Here is a 24,693-nt window from a genome sequence, read left to right on the forward strand (position 1 = left end):
TTGATTTCAATCATTATTTTATCTTACTTATAAGAAAGCAGAATCATTACTGCTCTAAAAGTTACAGGGTAACCTGACTGGACTGGAATTGAGTGGAGGATGCTTCTGGGGTGTGTCTGATGCTGCCTCCACTTGTACCTACTTAGACTAATTGATCACCATAGACATGGGGTATAGCAGAGGGCTGAATGGAATTAAGATAAATATTGATAGAGTTGGCAAAATCAGAAAAGAGGAGGGCAGAGAGACACCCATGAAAATGCTGAAATGACTGGAGAAGAGGCTGGAGACTGAGTGGGGAGGGAGTCATACAAATAGTCAAGAGTATTGGTGAACAAAAGGGTAGGACATGGCATAGACAGACACTGAGAACCTCAAAAGAGAAGAGGATTGTGCTGAGTCTTCCTTTAAAATGAAATGCTATAATGTAATCAAGTGTGCCCTACATAGTTCTATGTGATGGTAAACAGATCTAAGCCACAGGAATCCTTATTACTGTAAAGGGACAGCCAGACTTACATCACCTCGACTGAACTTCACAAAGAGCTTCAGAACCACTCAGTAGAGAAATTTGTTCTTTCCTCCTTCATTATAAAAGAGCTCATCTGAAAGTGCTAGAAGGAAAATGGCACAGGACCAGCGAGGAAGAGAGCTGGGCTCTGATGCTTCCCCTGCCCTAACCATTCGACCTTAAGAACAAGGATGTTATTTTCCCAATCTCCATTCATTCATTCATCTATTAGTGCTTGTAATTCATAAATGTGCTAGACGCAATGCTAGATGTGAGGGGCATAACAGCAAATATGACACACCTAAAACATGCAATTGACGGTGATCTCCAAGTTCTCTCTATTCAATGAGTCTAGTTATCTCCACTGACTACACATGTTGTAAGTGGAAGCCCTAAAATTTCACTGTGGTATTGCGAGACCTGTGGATCTTTGGACAGTCGGAAAGAAACAGCTATGGAATGTACACTAAGATCCCTTTACTTACTGCTAAATGACTTTCAAGAAACAGTTTCCATCACTATAAAAGAGCCAAATGGAAATGACCCTCAAGACATTTATATCAAATCAGTAAAAATTAAGTGTTTCTGCCTGCAGGTCAGAGTTTTAATGTACATATGCCTGTGTCTGCCTTAAAAACTGGGAAAAGTATTATTAAGCAAAAAACTTAGTTCACTCTCACAAAGTTCCCAAGAAAATTGAAACTAAGAAGAAAACAAAGGGCAACTGATTGGTGAAAACCCTCGGCAGAGTGGAAAACCCTGAAATCAGAGTTTAAAGACATGGTTTGTTCACATCTCACCCCTGCCTCTTCTGTGTGTGTAGCCTTGCAGGTATTTCTCTGAGCCTCATCTGTGAGACTAGAATAAAAGCTTACCTTCTATGGAGTTGACAGGACTCAGTAAGAAATTTCATAGTAAAGCACCCTATAAGCAACATGACATAGTTAAAATAATAACAATAGTGATAGCAAGGTAGGAAAAGCCTGAGATGTGGAGCCAGATATAGCAAGTACAAATTTGCAGTTACTCATCCCTGGCTGATGCTGGACAAATTATGTAATCTCAATGTGTCTCCATTCCCTCAGCTGTAAAACAGGTTATTTTGAGGACTAAATGCAATTGCATATATATGTATATATGGCCTGACACATATTAGAAGTTCAATAAACATTTATTTTGTAATTTGGAAGCCTGTAAGTGTTCTACAAATGAAAATGTTATTATGTTCACTGCTCTAGTCTAACGCATGATGATGCTTTATTTCTGTGACATACACACAGAAACATAAGCCTCATTTCAAATCATGTCAGACACATGATAAATGTTAAGGACAAGAAAGAGTTAAAAGCATTATAAAAATGTAAAGCATATTATTCATATATTTTATATATTTATATAATATATAGATTATATAAGTATGCATTATAGTATGTAATATATTATTACATACTATATATTATAATTATATAATTTATAAAATGTAATATATAATATAATTTGGCTCTGTGTCCTCACTCAAATCTCATCTCAAATTGTAATCCCCACATGTTGAGGGAGTGACCTGGTGGGAGGTGATTGGATCAAGGGGACAGTTTCTCCTGTGCTGTTTTTGTGATAGTGAGTGAATTCTCATGAGAGCTAATGGTTTGTTTTTGAGACGAAATCTCGCTCTTGTCTCCCAGGCTGGAGTGTGACAGCGCGATCTCGGCTTACTGCAACCTCCGCCTCCTGGGTTCAAGCAATTCTCCTGCCTCAGCCTCCCGAGTAACTGAGATTACAGGCGCCTGCCACCACGCGCAGCTAATTTTTGTATTTTTAGTAGAGACAGGGTTTCACCATGTTGGCCAGGCTGGTCTTGAATCCTGACCTCAGGTGATTCACCCGCCTCGGCCTCCCAAAGTGCTGAGATTACAGGCGTGAGCCACCATGCCCAGCCAGCTAATGGTTTTAAAGTATGGCACTTCCTCACTCTTGCTCTCTCCTAATGTGCCATTTAAGACATGCCTTGCTTTCCTTTCACCTTCCACCATGGCTGTAAGTTTCCTGAGGCATCCCTAGCCATGCAGAACTGTGAGTCAATTCAACCACTTTTGTTTGTAAATTACCCAGTCTCGGGTGGTATCTTTTTTTTTTTTTTCTTTTTTTTTTGAGACAGAGTCCTACTCTGTCACCAAGGCTGGAGTACAGTGGTGCAGTCTCAGCTCACTGCAACCTCCGACTCTGGGTTCAAGCAATTCTCTTGCCTCAGTCTCCCAAGCAGCTGGGATTACAGTCACCCACCACCATGCCTGGCTAATTTTTTTGTATTTTTGATAGAGACAGGGTTTCACCATGTTGGCCAGGCTGGTCTCGAACACCCGACCTTAGGTGATTTGCCCACCTGGGTCTCCCGAAGTGCTGGGATTATAGGCGTGAGCCATTGTGCCAGTCAGGTAGTATCTTTGTAGCAGCGTGAAAATGGACTAATACATTATATATTGCCAATATATAATATATAGTTAATATGCTATTAGTATACTTTACTGCTCTCATTATTTTTCTACATTACATTTAACCTGAACTATGGTGATAAAATAAATACAACTGAGCAATTCAGAAAAGCCCCCTATTCAAACTAGTCAGCAAAAAATATCCACTCTCTCCCTCATCCCCCTTCCATTGATTTAGTCTCCAAAGAGACAGGTGATTTGTCAATCTCCAGTCACATCAACTTATCAAGTCTAATCATCACAATTTCTAATCAATTAGCATCAAATCTAGTTAGTATAAAGCATCCCATTCTGACTGCTTTTCTGTCTTTATTTCCGTAAGTATCTTGATAGGGTCCAGAGAGGCCTCATAAAAGCCCTCAACATTGCTACAGCATTTTTCTTTTTTTGAGACAGAGTCTCACTCTGTTGTCCAGGCTGGAGTGCAGTGGTGCCCTCTTGGCTTACTGCAAATTTTGACTCCCGGGATCAAGCAATTTTCATGTTTCAGCCTCCCAAGTAGCTGGGATTACAGGAGCACACCACCCCACCTGGCTAATTTTTGTATTTTCAGTAGAGATGAAGTTTCACCATGTTGACCAGGCTGGTCTCAAACTCCTGGCCTCAAGTGATCCACCCGTGTCTACCTCCCAAAGTGCTGGGATTATAGGGGTGCACCACTGCGCCTGCCCTGCTACAGCATATTTGACAGATTTGTACTGTTTCCAAATGTAGCCCATCTGTTACTAGCCAGGACTCACAGGAAGTGTCTTTCAGGCATGGACTCATCCCATGACATAGTTACAAGAGTTGTGGCATCCATTCGAATCATCTTGTTACTTGGCAGTTCTGCATGGCCTACACTCCACAGCAAGCTCAGGAAGAAATGAGATCAGTCCCATTAAAGACCTCAAATTCTCTGCATAAAAAGGAGAGGGGCCAAGAAAGTAGGTGAAAGTAGATACATTTTACCCCAGGTAGGAACATCAGTGGAAAAGGTAAGGCAGTATTGGACAAAATAGCTGTATATTCTGTCTTCCCTCAACCCCACCCCTTGTTTTGCAGGTCTTTATATGTGCTAATGTTTGAAATTTACCTATAGGTAATAACAATACTGATGAAGTCCCTTTAAGAACTATATCCAGAGATGTCTGATGTCCTTCTTCTCAAGGTAGTCATCCTCAATCTCAACCCTGGCTACACGTTAGAATGAACCACAAAAGCGTGATTTCGAAAGCATGGATGCAGAGTGTCATCACAAGTCAATCAACTTAGAGCTGAGCGGACAGCGGGCAGCCATCACTACTGTTCTCAAGAGTCCCCAGGTCATTCAATTTTTGCAGTCAATGCTTTAAGAGCAGTTGTGATGTTCACATTCTCTGATGTTCCCAAAAATGCACTGCTCTTCCCACAAGTGCTGGGAAGCGTGAAATGTGAGGGGGAAATTCTTTTTCATGGGCAGGAACAAGTTTTCTATCTCAGATTCTATCTTGTTGACATGTGTGATGCTGAGATAAGGAGACCAGTCTTTCTGGTGGATGCCCTTAATGCCTTCGGGAGTTTACATCTCATTCTTCAAAATGTTCCACTCTGCCTATAAGGAAAGCCAGGATTATAAATGCATTTGCTCACATGGAAATAACCCACACAGCCCATTTGCAGATTAAAAAAAAAAAAAAAAAAAAAAAAGAAGCATCTACGTCTGTGCCATCCTTTCCATTAAGTGCAGTTCTTTACTAACTTTGACTTTATGCCTCCATGAGAAGCATCCACAGGCTTTTTTTCCCCCAAAATTGCATACTCCCTCATCTTCCACCCAACCCCTCCAGTCTTGCAAAATAAGAACTGCTGGGGGTTCTTCATTTTTGTTTCTGGGTTTTTTTTTGGTTTGTTTGTTTTTTGTTTGTTTTTTTTGCCAGAATTTTGCTCTTGTTGCCCAGGCTGGAGTTCAGTGGCCCCACCTCGGCTCACCGCAACCTCTGCCTCCCAGGTTCAAGCGATCCTTCTGCCTCAGCCTCCAGAGTAGCTGGGATTACAGGAGCCCATCACCATGCCTGGCTAATTTTTTGTATTTTTAGTAGAGATGGGGTTTCACCATGTTGGCCAGGCCGGTCTCGAACTCCTGACGTCAGGTGATCCACCCACCTCAGCCTCCCAATGTGCTGGGATTACAGGCATGAGCCACCGTGCCCAGCCTTTGTTTCCATTTTCACCCAGGACTGCTGCCCATCTTAGGGACTTCAGCATTCACAGGCCCATTGCCCTACATCTATTTGTCAATATGAGAAAACAAGAGGCCAAGAATTACAAAATGATTCTCCTTTGGTTGGACTTCAGTACCCAGGCCACCCAAATTGACAAAAACCCTGAATGCAGACAAACAATACTTGTTCCCTGTCCTCTGGCCCTTTGCAAATAAATGCCTTACCCGACCTGCTCTGCCACCCCACTCGCAGCCACCCAGCAAGAGCAGCATGTCAGCCTGCTGGAGCTTTGCAGCTGCAATCTGCATTTTAGAAATAAGCGTCCTCACAGCAGAGTACACGCCCAGGTGAGTCAGTTACTTTTCTGCTTGTCTCTGGAAGTTTCCTGTAGGATTAGCATTTCAAGGTCTTTTTAGCAGCAAAGTACATAACAATGTTAATCCACATTGCAATATACAGAGCCCTAGCATTTAAACTTTGAAAAAAGATAAGAAAATATATAGGGTGCATCTTTGCAAGTTTTCTATGGAAATCTGCTGCTGTTTCTGGGTATTTATTTTCAACAGACACTCAAATGTTAAGATTGAGGTATTCTTTAAATATTTGGAATTATAAAATAAAGCTTGTTTTCACCAATGTGTGATAAACCTGGGTTTATTAGTGCTTGATGTCTAAGAAGTTTAAAATTAAGGAAATTAATCTTTCCCTCACTCTGCCTCAATGTCTGACCCCTTTAACATTTGGATACATCACCCTTTTGCCTCCACTTTAGGCAAAGGTTAACTATTTTGTTTCTTTTCCTTGACATCCTGAGTTGTGTTCAGAGGCATGCATTTTGTTTAGGGCCATTTGGGATTTAGGTCATATTTCTTCCATTCCAGAATTGTGGTGATGCAGACCTGTCACTCAGGCTTTGACCGAAGACACTTTTTCTCCTTTTTCTCTGATCCTAATCAGGAATGCAAAGCCTATGGCAAGTCACCCAGTAAACAAATCACCCAGATAATAAGTGTTTATTGAACACCTACACTGTACCGAGAAATGGTGGAGGTTAGGGTCACATGAGGCATCCTTCCTTCCAACCTGGAGTCATCGGAGTAGACATCGAACTGTGTAATTCAATACAGGATGATCTGTCCTGGTGAAAGTACTGAAATATTCCTCACTTCAGCAGTATGGCTGGGGGGAACGTCTGCCCAGGCCCTGTTCCTCTGCTCAGACATAACCATAATCTGCTTCCAATTCCCCATTGGTCATTTGACTCTTGGTTTACCCAAATGCTGTTTTGAACTTTGATGTCTGTCTCCGGTACATCTTCGCCTGCCTCTTGGCTGCAGTTGGAGGCCACCACTCACCAAGTGGGTTATTCACAGGGCTGCATCTTTCAGGAGGGGGCACCCAGAGGTGCTAGACAGACAAACATGGGCGCTGCATCCAGTGCTCGACCAGACCTTTCCTTCATCCCTCCTCTTTCCATATTATCTGTAAAGCATTGTACCATTCAGGACATATTTTTGTTTGGTGGGCATCTGGGCACAAAAGGAATGTGGAAAGGCAGTTCCTCCAAGTTGCTTTAGCTCTCTTGAACTTCACCTGACCCTGTCTTCAGCTAAAAAAAAATAGTAATAATAATTCAAACAACCCACATTCCTAGATTGTGGCTCCTGCTGATCAAAAATGAGAGGCTGTGGGGAAGCTTCTATTGCTTTGAAGTGCGTACCCCCTGGGTCCTGGCCACACTCAGCTGTTTCAGGGAGAACCGGAAAGCCCCCTTAGCTGGACCCCAGCTCCAGCAGCTGCACGGCTGAGTTTGGTTTGGCTTCATGGGCTCCCATTGCTATGCCCTCTTGAGTTTGCCCGGGTTGCCCTGCTCTGAACGCTCTGTGCTTTGCCCTTTGACGGGGGTTGAAGTCAAAACAGAGTGTTCAGAGCCCTCAGTCATGAAGTGAGATGATTTGTTTGAATAATAGCTAACTGAAAATTGCAAAATAACTTTTAAAAATATAAATTTACCCTCAGAATAAAGCATTCCTCTGAAGCTAGACTTCCCAGGCTCAGGTCGAGGCCCCATTACTTACCACCAGTGTCAGTTTGGGCGGGTTGCTTGGCCTCTCTGTACCTGGGTTCCCTCGTCTGTAAGATGTGGTTTTATTTATGTCCCGGGACTACCGTAACAAAGCACCACAAGCTGGATGGCTTCAAACAAAAGAAATGTATTGTCTCACAGTTCTGGAGGCTAGAAGTCTGAAATCAAGGTGTTGGCAGGGCCATGCTCCCTCAGATACTCTGGGAAGGGTCCCTTCTAGTTTCTGGTGGTGGCCAGCACTCCCTTGTATTTTGTTTTTTGGTTTCAGGTCTCTCATTTCAGTCTCTGTCTCTATCATCACAAGGCCATCTTCACATCGTCTTCCCATTGTATGTGTCTTTATAAAAATGTCCCCTTTTTAAAAGGACACCAGTCAGATTGGATTAGGGCCCACCCTAACGATGGCATTTTAACTTCATTACCTCTGTAAAGACCCTATTTCCAAATAAGGTCCCAATCTTATTTGATACTTAAGACCAAATAATTATCTGGGGCTTAGAACTTCAACATACCTTTCAGGGATGGCGGGCAGGCACAATTCAACTCATCACAGTGGTAATGATAACATCTATCTAATAAGGTTTTTGTTGTGAACATTAAATAGATATACATGTAATGTACTTAGGACACATGTGCCTGGCGCATGGTAAGAACTTAATAAATGTCAGGTATTTAAAAAAAAATAACCTTGCTGTGCTTTCACTTTGATATCTTTCTTGTTTAGGAAGGAAGGGTTGGAATTACAGCTAGCCTTCAGGGCTCTCCCATGGCTGAGGACATCTTAGCCACAGCTACAGTGACCTATTATTACTGGAGACCTGTCAGGGATTTCTAACTACTGTTTTTTTCTTTTCTTTTTTCTTCTTCTTCTTTTTTTTTTAAACGAAGATTAATGTGCCCATGAGAACTGGCCACGAGGGGGATATCATCTCTTATGTTTCTCAAGGTAGACCATCAATGTTAAAAACCACCCTGAGCATAGATTAGTAGCTCAGAGCACTGCTTCTGGAGCCAGGCAGCCTGGGTTTGATCCCAGGCACCACAATTTACCGGCTCTGCGCCTTAAGTAAATTCTTTAACTTCTCTAAACCTGTCCCTCACCTGCTAAGTGGGAAAGATAATGTGTCCCGCTGTGAGGAATACCTGAGATAACAAAAACAACATGCTTACACAGCGCCAGGTAAACAGGAAGTGCTCTGTGAGTGTACCTATCAGTACTTTTTCTCTCTAATTGGTAAATAACAAAATATGCACATGGTTCAAAGATCAAAAATAAAACACAGTACACATTGAATATCTTACTTTCCCCAGTCATGACTTTCTGTGAGGTTTGTGTTATTATATGTAAAGTATATTAAAGTATGTATAAAGTGTTTTAAAAACACTTCTTCACTCCCACCTGATCCTACCTCTACAGGTTGTCACATATATGAGTTTCTGAGTATCCTTCCAGTAGTTCTTTTGTAGATTTAAACCATAGACTCATATGTAATCTTATTCTCTCCCAGTCTTTCACAAATGATAATCATATTATATATACTATCTTTTACTTTCCCTTTTTTTTTTTTTTATGGCATATCCTGGATAACTTTCTGAGTCAGTATGAGGGAGCCTCCTCATTCTCATAGCTGATTAATTCTTACTGATGAACATTTGGGTGTTTCCAATCTTTTGAACTAGAAATAATGTTGCAATGAATATCCTTGTTTATGTATCATTCTGTAAGTGGTTAGGTGTACCTGAGGATTAATTCCCAGAGTGATCTGAGTCAAAAGCTAATCACTTTGTGACAGTGCTAAAATTGCTCTATTTGTATTATTTTGCATTTTCACCAGCAGGGTAAGAGAGTACTTGTTTCTCACGGCCTTGCCATAGCAACTGTAGGCCAACCTTTTGATATTTGTCAACCTCATAGGTTTAAAAAAAAAAAAGTTATTTCGGCACGGTTTTAATTTGCCTTTCTCTTATTGAGTCAGATTGCACATTTTTTCATACACTTAAAGGCCATATGTATGTTTTTCTTTGTGAACTATTCATTTCCTTTGTCCATTGTTCCATTGAGTCTCCTGTCTTTCTCTTACATATTTCTATGATCAATTCATAAATTAGTCTTGTCTCTGATATGAATTACAAATATTTTTCCCTGTTTGTCATTCATCCTTTGACTTTACGTGGTATGTTTTAGTGGAGTTATTTTCATATTTAATTTATTCTTCACTTTTTAAATAGTGAAGGCGTAGTAGACTGGGGATTAGAAGGCCTGAAAGTGACTAGTTACCTGGGCTCTGGAGAGAAGTTGTCTGGGTTTCAATTCCTACTCAGCCACCAAGTAGCTGCTGTCTAATCTGAGGGCAATTCCTTACCATCTCTGTGGCTCAGGTCCTCATCTTTAAAGTGTAATAATAATAATAGTAGTAGATATTTAAGGTATGATATAAGAATTAAGTGAAATGATAATATAAAGGCTTAAGGGAAGAATTCCTGACACATATAAGTGCTCACAAATGTTAGCAATTATTATTTAATTTATTTTAATTCAATTTATCTCAACAATCTAGAAAATATCCAAACATTCATTAATAGAAAAGTTTTGGATATCTAACAAACTGAAGATATTTAAAATGTCACTTTTTCCTCCTACTTTGGTTATATTCTCCTAAGTTTTTCATTTTTATATTCCATGCAAGTGAACAGATGTTTATTTATGAACTACATTTGCCCAAATAGGATAATTTGTTTACTTGTCCATTTAACACAGCAAACAGTTATCAATTTTGTCAGATGAGCCAGACGTTGCGTCAGGAACTGTAGTATAATGTTGAACACATTACGAAGGATCCCTGCCCTCTCTGGGCTTACAATCTAATGAGGAATGCTAACAAGGAAATGGCAATTGCAACTCAGTCAAGTTCCCTTGTTGCACCTCAGCCAAGTGAGGTCTGTGATGCTCCTGTGAAGCTTCTCCAGTCCACTTGCATACTGGCTTCCTCTGCTCTAGCCTAATCGAGGACTTCGTTCCTATAATTCTTCCACTTTTCTCCTGCAGCATCAATACCTCCCTTTTACTGAATCATTCTCAATGGCATACAAACATGTTGTAACTTAAAAAAAAATGTTGACGCATTTCTCCACATTACTCTAGACCCACTCCCTTGCTTCCAGCCTCATAGTATGAAATACCCTCTTATATTCTGACAACATCACATCTATATCTATGGTAAAACACCATTTATATGCTGACATCCCCACATCTATACCTATAGTGAAATACCACTTAGACTCTGACAACTCCCACAGCTGTATCTCAAGTGCAATTGCTTCCCTGAGCCCAGTGACCAATTGCATAGTCAACATCTCTTCTTGAAAAATCTAATAGGCATCCCAAACATAACATGTCTGGAAAATACCTATTGATTTCTCTACTCGTCTCTACCCACCCTGCACTACCATTTATCAAGTTACTCAGATTAAAACCTGGGACTCATACCTGACACCTCTATGTGTGTCATTCCCACTTGCAACTTAACAGTGAGTCCTGTTGGTACTATATTTAAACATATCCCAAACCTGATTGCTTTTTACTATCTCCATGGGCACCACTCACTCCAGCCCAAATCACTATTATCTCTTGCCTGCCTCCATTTTTGTCCACTCCCCAGTAGTCAATTCTCCATCTAGCAACCACGGAAATCACTGGAAAACACAAACCTCTGTGTTACTTCTGCTCTCCAACTCCTCTAAGTATTCCCAGCAAGCTCAGACTCAAATCCAAACGCCTGTCCATGGCCTGCAAGGTAGAGCTGCACCCTTCCCTGTTCCCCAGGGGCATTTGCACTCTCTTTTTTTGCTCACTCTACTCTAACACCATGCTTGCTGTGCCTCCAACATGCCACGTCAGTGCCTTGCACTTATTTTTCCCTTAGCTTGGAAAACTTTATCCAGACCCTCACAGAGCTTCCTCTCTAAATTCATTCGGACTTTAATGGACTATCACCTTCTACCGCCCCCCCCCTTTTTTTTTCTGTGTAACAACCCATTCCAAAATAGTATCTTAAAAGAATAGCAATTATTTCCTTTGCTCATAAATCCAGGGGTTGCCTGGGCTCAATTGAGTGTTTCTCATGGATCTCCCACATAGGTGTAGTCAGATGGTGGCTGGGGCTGGGGTCATCTTGATGGCTTATTCACTCACATGTCTGTCACCTGGGCTGGGAAGACTCAGTCAGCTGGGCAGCTGAACAACTGGGTGTCCTTGGGAATCTCTCTGTCTCCACCCCCCTGCTCGTAGGTGGCTTCCTACACAGTGGTGAAAGACTTTCAGAGCAGATATCTTCAGATAAACCAGCAGAATTAGCATGGCCTTTTGTAACCCAGCCTTAAAATTCATACAGTGTTACTTCCTCTGCCTTCTACTCATCAAGGTTGTCACAAAGGCCCAGCCAACTTCAATAGAAGCACACATAAACCCTACTTTTGATGGGAAGAGTGTCAAAGCATTGCTGGACATATTTTAAAAGCACTACACCACCTCTGAGAGGATTCTTTCATTGCTCTCCCTCCCAACTCCTGTCCTAGGGCACTCTCTATCCTCTTACCCAGCCTGCTTTGTTTTCCTTCATAACTCACATGTCTTAAGAAATATTGCATGTTGCATTTTCTGGCATACTTGCTTGCTTATTATATCTCACCCACCAGAGTGTAGGCCCCATGATGGCAAGGACATTGTCTTGCAGCCTTAGCCACTAGAACGATTTCTGACATGTACCAGGTCCTCAGTAAATGTTGGTGACCCTCGGCTCATTTAAAGCACATGAGAGAAGCTCTGAAATAAGAGTTGAGAAATCAGGAAAGGTTCTTAAAAAACTTAGTGTTGGACACTGCTGTTATATTATCTTTTCATCTTGACGAGTTGCATGAACTAAAGAAACTGTGTCAGGTCCATTGGTTAAAAATGTAGTCCTAATTAGCTTGTATTTCTCCACTCAGAGGAGCCACATTATCGTATTTATTGACAAAAAGATTCCTTCATAAAGTAAGTGCTTTCCTGCCTGGGCCTACCACAAAGTATCCTGGAATTCGAGGTGCTACTGAGGCTTTCTTTTTCTAAAACTGGAAACTCTTCTTCATGGCAGGATAATAGGACCAGGTGTATATCAATGACCCTTCGTTTAATGCATTTCTGGCCCAGAGGTAGATCTCCTACCACGTTGATGTACATCACTTTGATCTAGGAAGTGACTTTCAAACTGAGATTGAAACACTTGGAGGTATGTTTTATTTGATAAACACATTTCATCTAAGAATCCAGAAAGTGCTTTACAAATACTTCTCCACTCAGCCTAATAGCACAGCAGGGTGATAGGCAGGTGGTAAGTGTTGTACATATGCAGTCCTTGAACTACAAAAGATGATCTGCTGAGTGAGTTAAGTGGGCTGAGGAGGGGGTGTTGGACTCAGAGGATGAAAGACAGAAGAAGCTAGTCAAGATCACCTATGTTCTTTCTTGATATTTGTGCAGCATATTCTTTCAATAATATATTCTTTTTGTAGGACTTGTCATTCTCCCCGAACAATTCCCATGAGTTCTGCCTTTACTGTGCTTCCAGTGAGTCAGGTACCTGGGACAGTGAAGGCAAAACAACCGGGTGATAAAACAACTTTCAATTTATTTTTGCCTAATTTGACGTCATTTAGGTGTAAGCTTAAAATAGGTCCAGGCAAGAGTCAGGTTGTCCAACTGACGTGCTTTGCCTGGGACCGCTATATGTTTAAAAATACTTACATTCTTGTTAACTTGCTGTATCTCAAGATGTCTAAAAGTCATGAGGCTATTAGATGCAGAAGTTAGTAAATATGCTATGACTACTCAGCTTATTTCAAAGAGGATTTAGGTTGGGGAAAAAAGCCAGCACAGGAAACAGGGAAACATTGCACTGAACTAAGAGCTAAGAGTTGTCAAGTCTAGACCTAGTTTTCTACTAACTGTTCAACTTTGGATAAGTAGTATAATTCTTCATTTTTAGTTTCCCATCTATAAAAAAGAACTAGTAATGCTTACAAACTTTACCAAGAAAAGGTAAATGTTTAAGGAGAAAATGAGGTTTGAAAATTGTCTAGTAAAATGAATAGACAAATATAAGGTTTTACTTAATCAAAATCATTTATGAGTGTTATGGGCTGAATGAATTGTATCTCCCCCCCTCCACCCCCACCATCTCATACGTTGAAGTTCTAATCCCCAATACCTGTTAATGTGACTATATTTGCAGTTAAGGCCTTTAAAAAGGTAATTAAGTTAAAATGAGGTCGTTAGTGTGGGCCTTAATCCAATATGACTGGTGTCCTTATAAGAAGAGGAAATTTGAACACAGACACGAGGCAAGGCCGTGTGAAGACACAGGAAGAAGATGGCCATATACAAGCCAAGGAGTGGGACCTCAGTTGGAGTCAACACAACCATATCTTGGTTTCAGACTTCTAGCCTCTAGAATTGCAAGAAAATAAATTTCTGTTGTTTAAGGCACCCAGTCTGTGGTACTTCGTTATGGAGGCCATAGAAAACTCATACACTGAGCTTAACATCCAGAGAATGTAAGTCCTACTCCCAGGGCAAGAGATTGATATGTAATAACCTTCCTATGGAGATAAATGAATCATTCAGGGAATGAATTCAAATCACAGTCTGCGAGATCAATAAAAGATCAAAGGCAAAGATCTGGTGCTTTGTACTAAGCCCCAAGTGTGAGTCACACTTTTAATAAAAAAAAAAAAAAGGAGTCCTTGGGTTAGAAGCTAAGAAGGAAGTAAATAAATGCACATATAATCAACGTGGGCCTATTATTATTGCCAATGATGTTAGAGAACTGTCTAGAGGCAATGCCAGTATCATTGGAGCAGGGTCTAGTCACTTATGTGTGGGGAAGATGAACCGCCCTGGTTGGGTTCTAGATTTATCCAATAATGGACTGTAACTCACTCTGGAGTATTTGCAGTGAGTTTTACCTTCCATGCATGGTTCTCCAGTCTGTACAGTATCCTCTGGACCAGCATTCATTGAGGCTTGTCTGGTGGCAGGTGAGAAAGATGGAATTTCTGGAACCAAGGAAGTAATCTATCTTGGGGAAATGTTGAAACAAAATGTTAACATATTCATCTAACTAAACGACAAACACAAAAATGATAGATGAAAACAGATAATCCAGTTTAAGGCAACAACACTAATACCGGAGAAAACACACATTAAAAAGATTCATAGAAATGTTAATAGAGCCTAGAGGAACTCCTGAAACCAATGATGTTCCAATGAGGTTCCTTTACCTCCTAGGGTAATTTAGTTTTCTACGTACATATTCTTATAGCATCTTGTTCTCGTATTTCATTTAATTAAGTATTTACTCACTTATTCACTCATCTATTCGTTCATCAATTGTTTATTAATTTACTATTGTTGGCTATGCACGGGGGTTACAATGGTGTTCCAAACAACAAAACAAAACAAAAACCATGATCCTCAAACTAACTAGAGTTTACATTCTAGCTAAAAATACCAGTGAGCTTGGGGACATTTCTGTTTTGTTCAGCTTGAATATCAAATACCTGGAACATAGTAGGTACTCAGAAAGGATACCAGCTCAGTGACAATTTTAGGTCCATGGTGGTTTCAATCTTGGGTAATGACATAATGAGTACCCCTATACCTAATTGAGGTCCACCCTTCAGATATCATGTATTTCCACCAGATGTTGCCAAGCAGTGTTTCTCAACATTGTTTGAACATGAGAATCACCTGGGTAACTTTTTAAAAACATTGATACCTAGATACCATCCTCAGAGAGCTTGATTTAATCAGTATAGAGTGGGGATCACAATTTTATAATTCCTATTTTTAATATCTAAGGATTATGATATGTACTTGGTATGGAGACCCACTGCTATAGGGCATTAAGGGGTATGTCCTACACCTTAATGTATTGCTTCTTGACGAGGCCTGTCAGTTCCAGATAAGGCTGTAGTTTTATGGAAACATTCTAGCAGAGAATTTCTTAACCATGTGGTTTCAGATATGCACTAGTACTCAGACTTCCAAGAAAGCAGTTTCTTCTAGAAGTTTTGGCATCCTATGTAATATATTTTTAGCCCACAATTTTAGAAGATAGAAGCTCATCACACCTCCTGATATTCTGGAAGGTGTAGGCAAGGGCCAGGCTTACAAAAATGCCACCTCCAGCCAGGAAGCCTGCTTGCAATCCTTGCTCAAAAACCATGTGGATGATTCCCCAGGAGCTCACACCCTAGAGAGATACAGGCCTAGATTTGGCCAAAACCCCATGACTAAGGACTTCCTTCCCCCTCTTTCAATTATTCAATTATTCCTTTTAAAAAGCCTTTCCTGAGTACCTTTTAAGTTCCAGGTATTTGATATTCAAGCTGAACAAAACAGGAAAGTCCCCAAGCTCACTGGTATTTTTAGCTAAAATGTAAACTTCTACTTTGGGGATCATGTTTTTGGTTTTGTTTTGTTTTGAACACCATTGTAACTCCCATGCTTAGCCAATAATAGGAAATTAATACATATTTGATGAATGAATAGATAAATGATGAGTGAATAATTAATTCAGTGAAATATGAGAACAAGACGCTATAAGAATATGTACATAGAAAACTAAATTACACCAGGAGGTTAAGGCAGATTCTCAGAAAAAACAATAATGTATGTCCAAGATGAGATCAATGTAGTGAATAACGAATAGCATGGTTAAAAGCCTGAAGACATGAGAAAAAGTGGCTTGTCTTGAAATTTTAATGTTCAGTGTAGCTGGAGCTTAAGTGGAGAAAAGTAAAGTTGGAGAATTAGGAAGGGGATAGACCATGTAGAGCTCTCTAGGGAATGTGCTTTTGTTTCCTATCACAGCTGTAACAAATTACCACAAACGTAGTGGCTTAAAACACAAATTTATTATCTAACAGTTCTAGAAGTCAGAAAATTGCATTAAGTTTCACTGGGCTAAAATCAAGGTGCCAGCAGGGCTGGATTCCTTTCTGCAGGCTCTAAAGAAAAATCATGTCCTTGCTATTCCCAGATTCTACAGCTGCCTGTGCTTCTTGGCTCATTGCCCTCTTCTTCCATCTTCAGAGCCAGCAACAGCAGGTGGAATCCCTTTTCATGCTTTGAATTTCTCCTGCCTTTTTTGTCTTCACATCTCTCTCACCCACTCTTCTCCTTTAACGAGCCCATGTAATCAGAGTGGGTCCAACCAAATAATACAGGATGATCTCCCCATAATCACATTTGCAAAGCCCCCTTTGCCGCGTGAGGCAACATATTCACAGGTACCAGGAATTGGAACAGGGATATCTTTGAGAGTTGTTTTTCTGCCTATTGCATTATGTTTAAAAAAACTTAGACTTCATCACAAGAGTGGTGGGAAGCTACTGAAGGTTTCTGGTAACTGAATGGTAAGATCAAATTTGCATTTTTAAAAGACCCCTCTGGATGCCTTGTGGAAACTGAATTAGAGAGTAATTTTTGTAGTCATCTAGGAGATATATAAGGTTGGTGTAGACAAGAAAAAACATCTGAAAGAGATGAAGAGAATGGATGGATTTGAGAGTCATTTACAAGACTGTAAACAACAAATTTTTGTTGATGGCATAGATGAGGACTGAAGTGCAGGATGAGACAAGTAGCACCAGGTCTCTAATTAGAATGACTGTGTAAATGGAAGTGCCATTTACCAAGACAATAAATACAAGGGAGAAGCATATTTGAGAGGGGAGAAAAATTAATGCACTTATTTGGGAATGCATTGAGTTCAATAAGCCATGAAGACCTTCGAGTGCATGGTCCAATTGGAAGTTGTATTCAAAAGTGTAAAATTCAGGAAAGATGTCTGGGCTGCTGACTTATCTCTGGGTGTCTGATATGGTTTGGCTCTGTGTCCCTACCCAAATCTCATGTCAAATTGTAATTCCCATGTGTTGAAGGACAGGTATAGTGAAAGGTGATTTAATTATGGGAGTGGACTTCCCCCTTACTGTTCTTGTGATGGAGTTCTCATGAGATCTGGTTGTTTAGAAGTATGTAGTACTTCTCCCTTCACTCTCTATCTCTTGTGCTATGTGAAGATGTGCTTGCTTCCCCTTCACCCTTCCCCCATGATTGTGTTTCTTGAGGCCTCCCCGGCCATGCCTCCTATACAGCCTGTGGAACTCTGTGTCAATTCAACCTTTCTTCTTTAGAAGTTACCCAGTCTCAGGTAGTTCTTTATAGCCATGTGAGAACAGACTAATACAGAAAATTGGTAACAAGAGTAGGACATTGCTTTAAAGATACTTGAAAATGTGGAAGTGACTTTGGAACTGGGTAACAGGCAGAGGTTGGAAGAGTTTGGAGGGCTTGGAAGAAGACAGGAAGGGAAGATGAGAGAAAATTTGGAACTTCCTAGAGATTTGTTGAATGAATTTGGCCAAAATGCTGATAGTGATATTTACAATGAAATCCAGGCTGAGGTGGTCTCAGATGGAGATGAGGAACTTATTGGGAACTAGAGCAAAGGTCCTCTTGCTATGTTTTATCAAAGAGATTGGTGGCATTGTGCCCCTGCTATAGGGATCTGTGGAACTTTGAACTTGAGAGAGATGATTTAGGGTATCTGGTAGAAGAAATTTCTAAGCAGCAAAATGTTCAGGATATGGCCTGGCTGCTTCTAAAATCCTATGCTCATTTGCATAAGCAAAGAGAACTTATATTTAAATAGGAAGGAGAGTGTAAAAGTTTGGGAAATTTGTAGCCTGACCATGAGGTGGAAAAGAGAAACTCATTTTCTGGGGAGAAATTCCAGTCAACTGCAGATATTTGCAAAACTAAAGAGGAGCCAAATGTTAATAGCCAAGACAAAGGGGAAAATGCCTTCAGGGCATTTCAGAGACCTTTGTGGTAGCCCCTTCTATCACAGGCTTGGATATCTAGGAGGTGAAAATGATTTCATGGAGTAGGCCCAGGGCCCCACTGCTCTGTGCAACCTTGGGACATGGTACCCTGCATCACAGCTGCTCCAACTCTAGCTGTGCCTAAAAGGGGCCAAGGTACAGCTAAGGCCATTGCTTCAAAGAGTACAAACCCAAGCCTTGGTGGCTTCCACATGGTGTTGAACCTGCAAGTACACAGAAGGGAAGAGTTCAGGTTTGGGAACCTCCACCTAGATTTCAGAGGATGTATAGAAACGCCTGGATGTCCAGGCAGAAATTTGCTATAGGGACAGGGCCCTTGTGGAGAACCTCTACTTGGGCAATGTGAAGGAAAAGTGTCAGATTTGAGCCCCTGCACAGAGTCCCCACTGGGGCAATGCCTAGTAGAACTGTGAGAAGAGGGCCACCATCCTCCAGACCCCAGATTGGTAGATTCACCAGCAACTTGTCCTGTGTACCTGGAAAAGTTGCAGGCACTCAATGTCAGCCCATGAAAGCAGCTGCAGGTGTTACTCTGCAGCGGCACAGAAGCAGAGCTGCTCCTTGCATCCACATTCCCTGAACATGAGAAATGGAGTCAAAAGAGATCATTCTGGAGCTTTAAGATTTAATGTCTGTCCAACTGGGTTTTGGACTTGCATGGTGCCTGTAGCCCCTATCTGTTGGCTGATTTCTCTTTTTTGGAAAGGGACCATTTACCCTATGCCTGTACCCCCATTGTACCTTGGAAGTAACTAATTTGATTTTGATTTTACAGGCTTATAGGCAGAAGGGACTTGCCTTGTCTCAGATGAAACTTTCAACTTGGACTTTTGAGTTAATGCTGGAATAAGTTAAGACTTTAGGGGACTGTTGGGAAGGCATCATTGTGTTTTGAAATGTGAGAAGAACATGAGATTTTGGTGGGACCAGGGTGCAATGATACAGTTTGGCACTGTGCCCCCATCTCTCATGTTGAATTGTGATTCCCACATGTTCAAGGAGGAGCCTGGTGGAAAGTGATTGAATCATGGGGCTGGACTTCCCTTTTGCTGTTCTCACGATGGAGGTCTCATGAGACCTGGTTGTTAAAAACTGTGTAGTATTTCCCCCTTTGCTCTCTCTCTCCTGATGTTATGTGAAGCCGTGCTTGCTTACCCTTCACCCTTCTGCCATTATTGTAAGTTTCTGAGACCTTCCCAGTCATGCTTCCTGTACAGCCTGTGGGACTGTGAGTCAATTCAACCTCTTTTCTTTGTAAGTTACCTCGTCTCAGGTAGTTCTTTATAGCCATGTGAGAATAGACTAATACAGTGTCATTAGCATAAACATGAAAACCAAAGTTCTGGGGAAAATATAGAGAAAAATAAAAGAGAGAGAGAGAGAGACATCCAAGGACAGGACCTTGAGGGAAAATAAGTATTTCAAGGACTACCAGAAGAAGGGGGCCTGCGTAGAAAAGTAGGAGTACTAGGCAGAGAAGAAAAAAAGAAATGAAAAAAGAGCCTATAATCCAAGAGAAGAGAGTGTCCTGAAGAGCAACAGTGGTCAATACATTGAATGTCATGAAGCAGTCAGTAAGATAAGAACTGAAAGGAACAGTGAGGCACATGGTAGTCATCACGGACTTGTGCAAGAGCAGTGTTCACAGGGCAGGATGGTTGAGAAGTGTTTGGGATGTAAGAAACAAGAGATGAGGGTGCTAACTACTTTCTCAAGAAATATGGCTAAAAAGAAAATAGAACTTAGGAGTAACTAAAAGGGCATGTAGAGATTGAAGGAGGAGATAAGACTTGTTCTTCGGATGACAAAAAAACATAAATGTGTTTCAAGCAATTATCCTAAGAAGTGTTATTGTGAAGGGCAGGAGGGAGATGGGAGTGGCTGGAAGAAAATGTGAAATCAAGGAGGGTGCATGATTTGTTCATTCATTGGCTTTTTGTGTTTAATGTCACAAACTTGAACAGTTTATACTACAAATGGAAAGGAGAAAGTAGAGACGGAGAGTTTAAAAGGAACAAGATATTCAATGGATCTGAGTCTCCAACGGGAGCTGGGATCTAGAGCATTTGAGGAGAGATTGGCCTCGCCTAGCCTTTTCTGTGGTTTAAGAGGCTTAGCTATAGGAAGGATCAGTGTCAGGTCAGGCAAGTAGAAGTAGGGAATTTGTAGGATTCTTGTTTGGTGGTTTCTGGTTCTGTTGTGTTTTCTTTTTTTTATAATTATCCCGGGTAATATTTCAACCAGAAGAGACTCAAATGGTGAACCAACAGAGAAAGGAAAGTTCAAAGCCAGAAAAGCACTGCTGAGCAGTGGGCCTGGGGGTGGAAAGGGAGGCATAAGTGCCAAAATATATGTTAAAACTCAGAAAGATCAGGAATAATTCCTGAAGTGAAGTGTGAAGTGGCAAAGCATCCAGTTTAGGGCATACAGAATACCAGAGAGGGGACGCCTGATTTATGAAGTGCCTGCTACAGGAATGGCTGGGCCTGGGCTGGCTGATTTAAATTTGCAAGAGAATGAGGTAACTTAGCCTCACCAGTCTCTTGGTGAGGGGTGGCGTATGGTGGATGGCAAGGAAGACACACACACAAAAAAATAAAATCAGATTTCTAGCTTCATTAAGTTCATAATCTAGTTGGAAATATAAGATTAATCTATGTAAAACGCCTGGAAAGATGCTTGGCTAATTTTCATCTTTGTCGTTATTTTGTTGTTTTAAATATTTGCATTGCTAGGAAGTTAAAAGTTAACTTACAATACAGACAAAAATTAAACAAAAAGATGAGTTGAAAATACAAAACAGCATGCAATTAAGGGTGAAATGAAATATACAGTAAAAAGATAAATGGTGTAATTTGAGAGGGGATAAAGTACAAAATGAACTGTGTTTGTGAAGACTTCTAGGAAACAAACATACACAATGGTCATTATAAACTGGCATGTTCTATTATCTTAGTTATGACCCACAGCCAACAGAAAGCCGTGGTTCCGCATCGCACATAGACTGCAGAATGAGCCCCTGGAGTGAATGGTCACAATGCGATCCTTGCCTCAGACAAATGGTAAGTGTTCATCTCCCTTCCCCACTGACCTCCCCAAATGGAAACTGTATTGCTAGCCTCTTCAGAAAAATGACTATGAGGCAGGGAGCCCCACAACTGAGTACCAAACCCAGAAAGAGGGATAAACATTCAAATGTATGTTGCTAACTCTTCCAGGAAATCTTTATGTTGTACAGAATACTAAATGAGTGTCCAGAGGACTCATCTGTATAAGAGGCTGCCAAACCTAGAATGCAGAGTGTTACCCTAAATGACATCAGTGACTTCTTCCACTGCTTCTATCTTAAAACCATTGACTCATTGGAGGGATATAGTTGTATGGATGCACCTTTAGACCATACACTTTTTTTGGCATTAGAAATTCTAGTTATTCTAACTGATATTGTGCAGTTTCGTTCAAGAAGCATTGAGGTCTTCGGACAATTTAATGGGAAAAGTTGCACCGATGCTGTGGGAGACAGACGACAGTGTGTGCCCACAGAGCCCTGTGAGGATGCTGAGGATGACTGCGGAAATGACTTTCAATGCGGTACAGGTAATCTTTGTGCTCCAGTTGCTCATTGTGGGTTTCTGTGTGCCTTCCTGAATGAAAAGAAAAAAAAAAAAAAAAAGCATATGCTTCTAGACACCTGGATTTCCAAGCGTGAAAGGCCCCCAAAACAACCATCTATATATTCTGTATGAAGAACTCAAATGTGTTTTTCTGATACCTCACCTCCAGGGTTAAAGTGCATATGATAACTTCAGAAAGAAAGAAAAAATTTGGCATTTGACACATTGAGTCTTTCCTGATTTTGATGGCAGGCAGATGCATAAAGAGGCGACTCCTGTGTAATGGTGACAATGACTGTGGAGACTTTTCAGATGAGGATGATTGTGAAAGTGATCCCCGTCCCCCCTGCAGAGACAGAGTGGTAGAAGAGTCTGAGCTGGCACGAACAGCAGGCTACGGGTCTGTATTTTATTTGTACTTTTTCAGATGAAGATGAGTGAAAATGATCTCCATCTCTCTCACTGTGACAGACTGGTAGAAGCATTTGTGTGAGGGACGCAGGTGATACAGCTGATGGGTCTGTATTACTTTTGAACTACCTTTGAGCTTAAAGGAAGTGCTAAATAAGCATCTCAGGATAATTTGGACAAATTGCCTGGCCTCAGTAGGGGTCTGTAGACTGGACTAGATGATCAAGATTTTAGATGATTGTCTCTCAGTCGAGCAAGAGATGAAATCTCTCATTTAGGAACCTCTGGGAGACCACAGCAACATTGACATGACATGTTAACATTTGGAATGAGTTTCCAATAGGAGATCGAGCAATTCAATTCAAATATTTGCATTGCTAGGAAGGCTGTCTTCCATTGGAACTTCTCCTGGATCTTGGGAGTTTCCAGCATTCTGGAGCTGACCCAGGAGGAATGTGATCAGAGGAAGCAGTTTTGATGCCAGAGGATGATTATGTTGAGGTTCTGGTTCTCATCATAGAGAACTGACATTTCACTCATTTTCCATACAAAACCTAGGGCCTCTGGACAGGTGGCTGTGATCTCAGATGGGATGTCTTGGAGTTTAGAACTCAGGACTATACAGAATAGAGAAATTCAGTTCTGTTCTGTTCTGTTCCATATATAGTCAGAGGGCATCCTAGGAATATCTACTACACGGCCTCTCTTAGTCATTCTGAGCGGTTTTTTGTTTTTTGTTTTTGTTTTTTTTAATACTTTAAGTTCTAGGGTACATGTGCATAACGTGCAGGTTTGTTACATATGTATACTTGTGCCATGTTGCTGTGCTGCACCCATCAACTCGTCAGCACCCATCAACTCGTCATTTACATCAGGTATAACTCCCAATGCAATCCCACCCCCCTCCCTCCTCCCCGTGATAGGCCCCGGTGTGTGATGTTCCCCTTCCCGAGTCCAAGTGATCTCATTGTTCAGTTCCCACTTATGAGTGAGAACATGCAGTGTTTGGTACCATCAGAGTGAACAGGCAACCTATAGAATGGGAGAAAATTTTTGCAATCTACTTATCTGAGCTGTTTTTGATAAATGTGGATTTGTTGCTGTTTTTGGTAAAAGTGGATTTGTTGGAAAATTGTCCTCAACAAAGACACGGTCATTATTCTACCCAGTAGTATATTGAAAGAGATGGTATATGACTTTATTTCCTCACCTATAATGTAATGTGTCTCCTCATAATTCCAGTGCCTGAGTCATAGTAGGTGCTCAGTAAATACTTGGTAGGTGGATAAATAGGCTAATTATTAATTAATGAATATCTATCAAGTGCTTTCTAAAATATTGTCAATTGGCATCAGGTAAGACTGAATTTCTTTTCAGGGACAGGACTCCAGTTCTGGGTATGGAGATGGGAAGATGAAAAAAGATAGGGGTGATGGTCAGAGCAAGACTGGTAGAAGGGTAATGCAGTGGTTCTCAATCAGTGGTAATTTTTTCCCCAGCAGACATTTGACAATATCTGGAGACCACTGTAGCTGTGACATCTTGGAGGGTGCGAGAACGGGGAGTGCTATTGTTATATAGTGGGTGGAGGCCACAGATGATGCTAAGCACAGGACAGCCTGACCCTAAGCGTCAGTGCCGCAGTTGAGAAACCCTACACTAAGGTACTAGGCAGTTCCTATGATAAGACCTCTATCAAGTTTAGCTAATGAAGGACATGTCTCCTCTTTCTAAGCCAAATGAAACTTCTACTTCTTAAGTCTAGGTAAGAAAAATATCCCAAGATACCAAGAGTCAGGTACCAGATAAAGCATTTCATGTGCCCTTCATACACTTTATACAGTCTTATTCAAGCAACGTTCAAAATTACTTACAGTGCCTTTGGCCCTTAGCCTAAAGGTGGAAATCTTGAATCAAATGGATGATCTTAGGCCCCTAAGCTCAGCAGGCCCTCTTAGTAAATTGTAGGCAGTAAATGGTATGGGAGTTTTCCCAAACCTCATAACTAGATGATGGTGTGCTCAAATGAGTCCTGATTCTTTTTATTTATCTCCTCAGGGAAAGATCGTGAGTCCATGGTGAAAGCCCATTACTACTTTATTTTGCTTTAATTGAGATTCAAGAAACAATTTTCTCTTTAATCTCAATAAAACAGCTTAACATATGTTATTTATTCTCATTCAATGCAAATTTATAGTTTGTCTTATAGGAAAGGAATATAGAAATATTAGCCCATTTAGCTGAAAAACAATCATTCATAATCTATTGGTTTCCTTTGTTCAGGGAAAATAAAAATTTGTTGCATAGCATTTGCCAGGGAGTTTCATAATGAAGTAGGGTTAGCTAGGAATTCTTAAATATCTCACGCTTTTAACACAGTCAGGGTTGGGGTTGGGGACTATCCCACAGCTGAGTCTTCAAGGCTGTGTAAGAAGGTAGGGCCCCAGCT

General features: G+C 40.9%; 1 protein-coding gene across 1 annotated transcript in view; it reads left to right on the top strand.

Annotated features, from left to right (window-relative positions):
• The first annotated feature begins 5,360 nt into the window (after nucleotides 1–5,360).
• Nucleotides 5,361–24,693, top strand: part of LOC105473109 (complement C9) — an 83,040-nt gene continuing 63,707 nt past the window's right edge. The window contains exons 1-4 of the mRNA XM_011726750.3: nucleotides 5,361–5,530; nucleotides 21,176–21,281; nucleotides 21,672–21,816; nucleotides 22,086–22,233. Of these exons, the coding sequence (XP_011725052.2) occupies nucleotides 5,454–5,530; nucleotides 21,176–21,281; nucleotides 21,672–21,816; nucleotides 22,086–22,233 (476 nt within the window). The 5' untranslated portion in view covers nucleotides 5,361–5,453. The remainder of the gene's footprint in view (nucleotides 5,531–21,175; nucleotides 21,282–21,671; nucleotides 21,817–22,085; nucleotides 22,234–24,693) is intronic.

The sequence above is a fragment of the Macaca nemestrina genome, chromosome 6 (assembly GCF_043159975.1).
Source record: "Macaca nemestrina isolate mMacNem1 chromosome 6, mMacNem.hap1, whole genome shotgun sequence".
In the NCBI taxonomy this organism is placed as follows: Eukaryota; Metazoa; Chordata; class Mammalia; order Primates; family Cercopithecidae; genus Macaca; species Macaca nemestrina.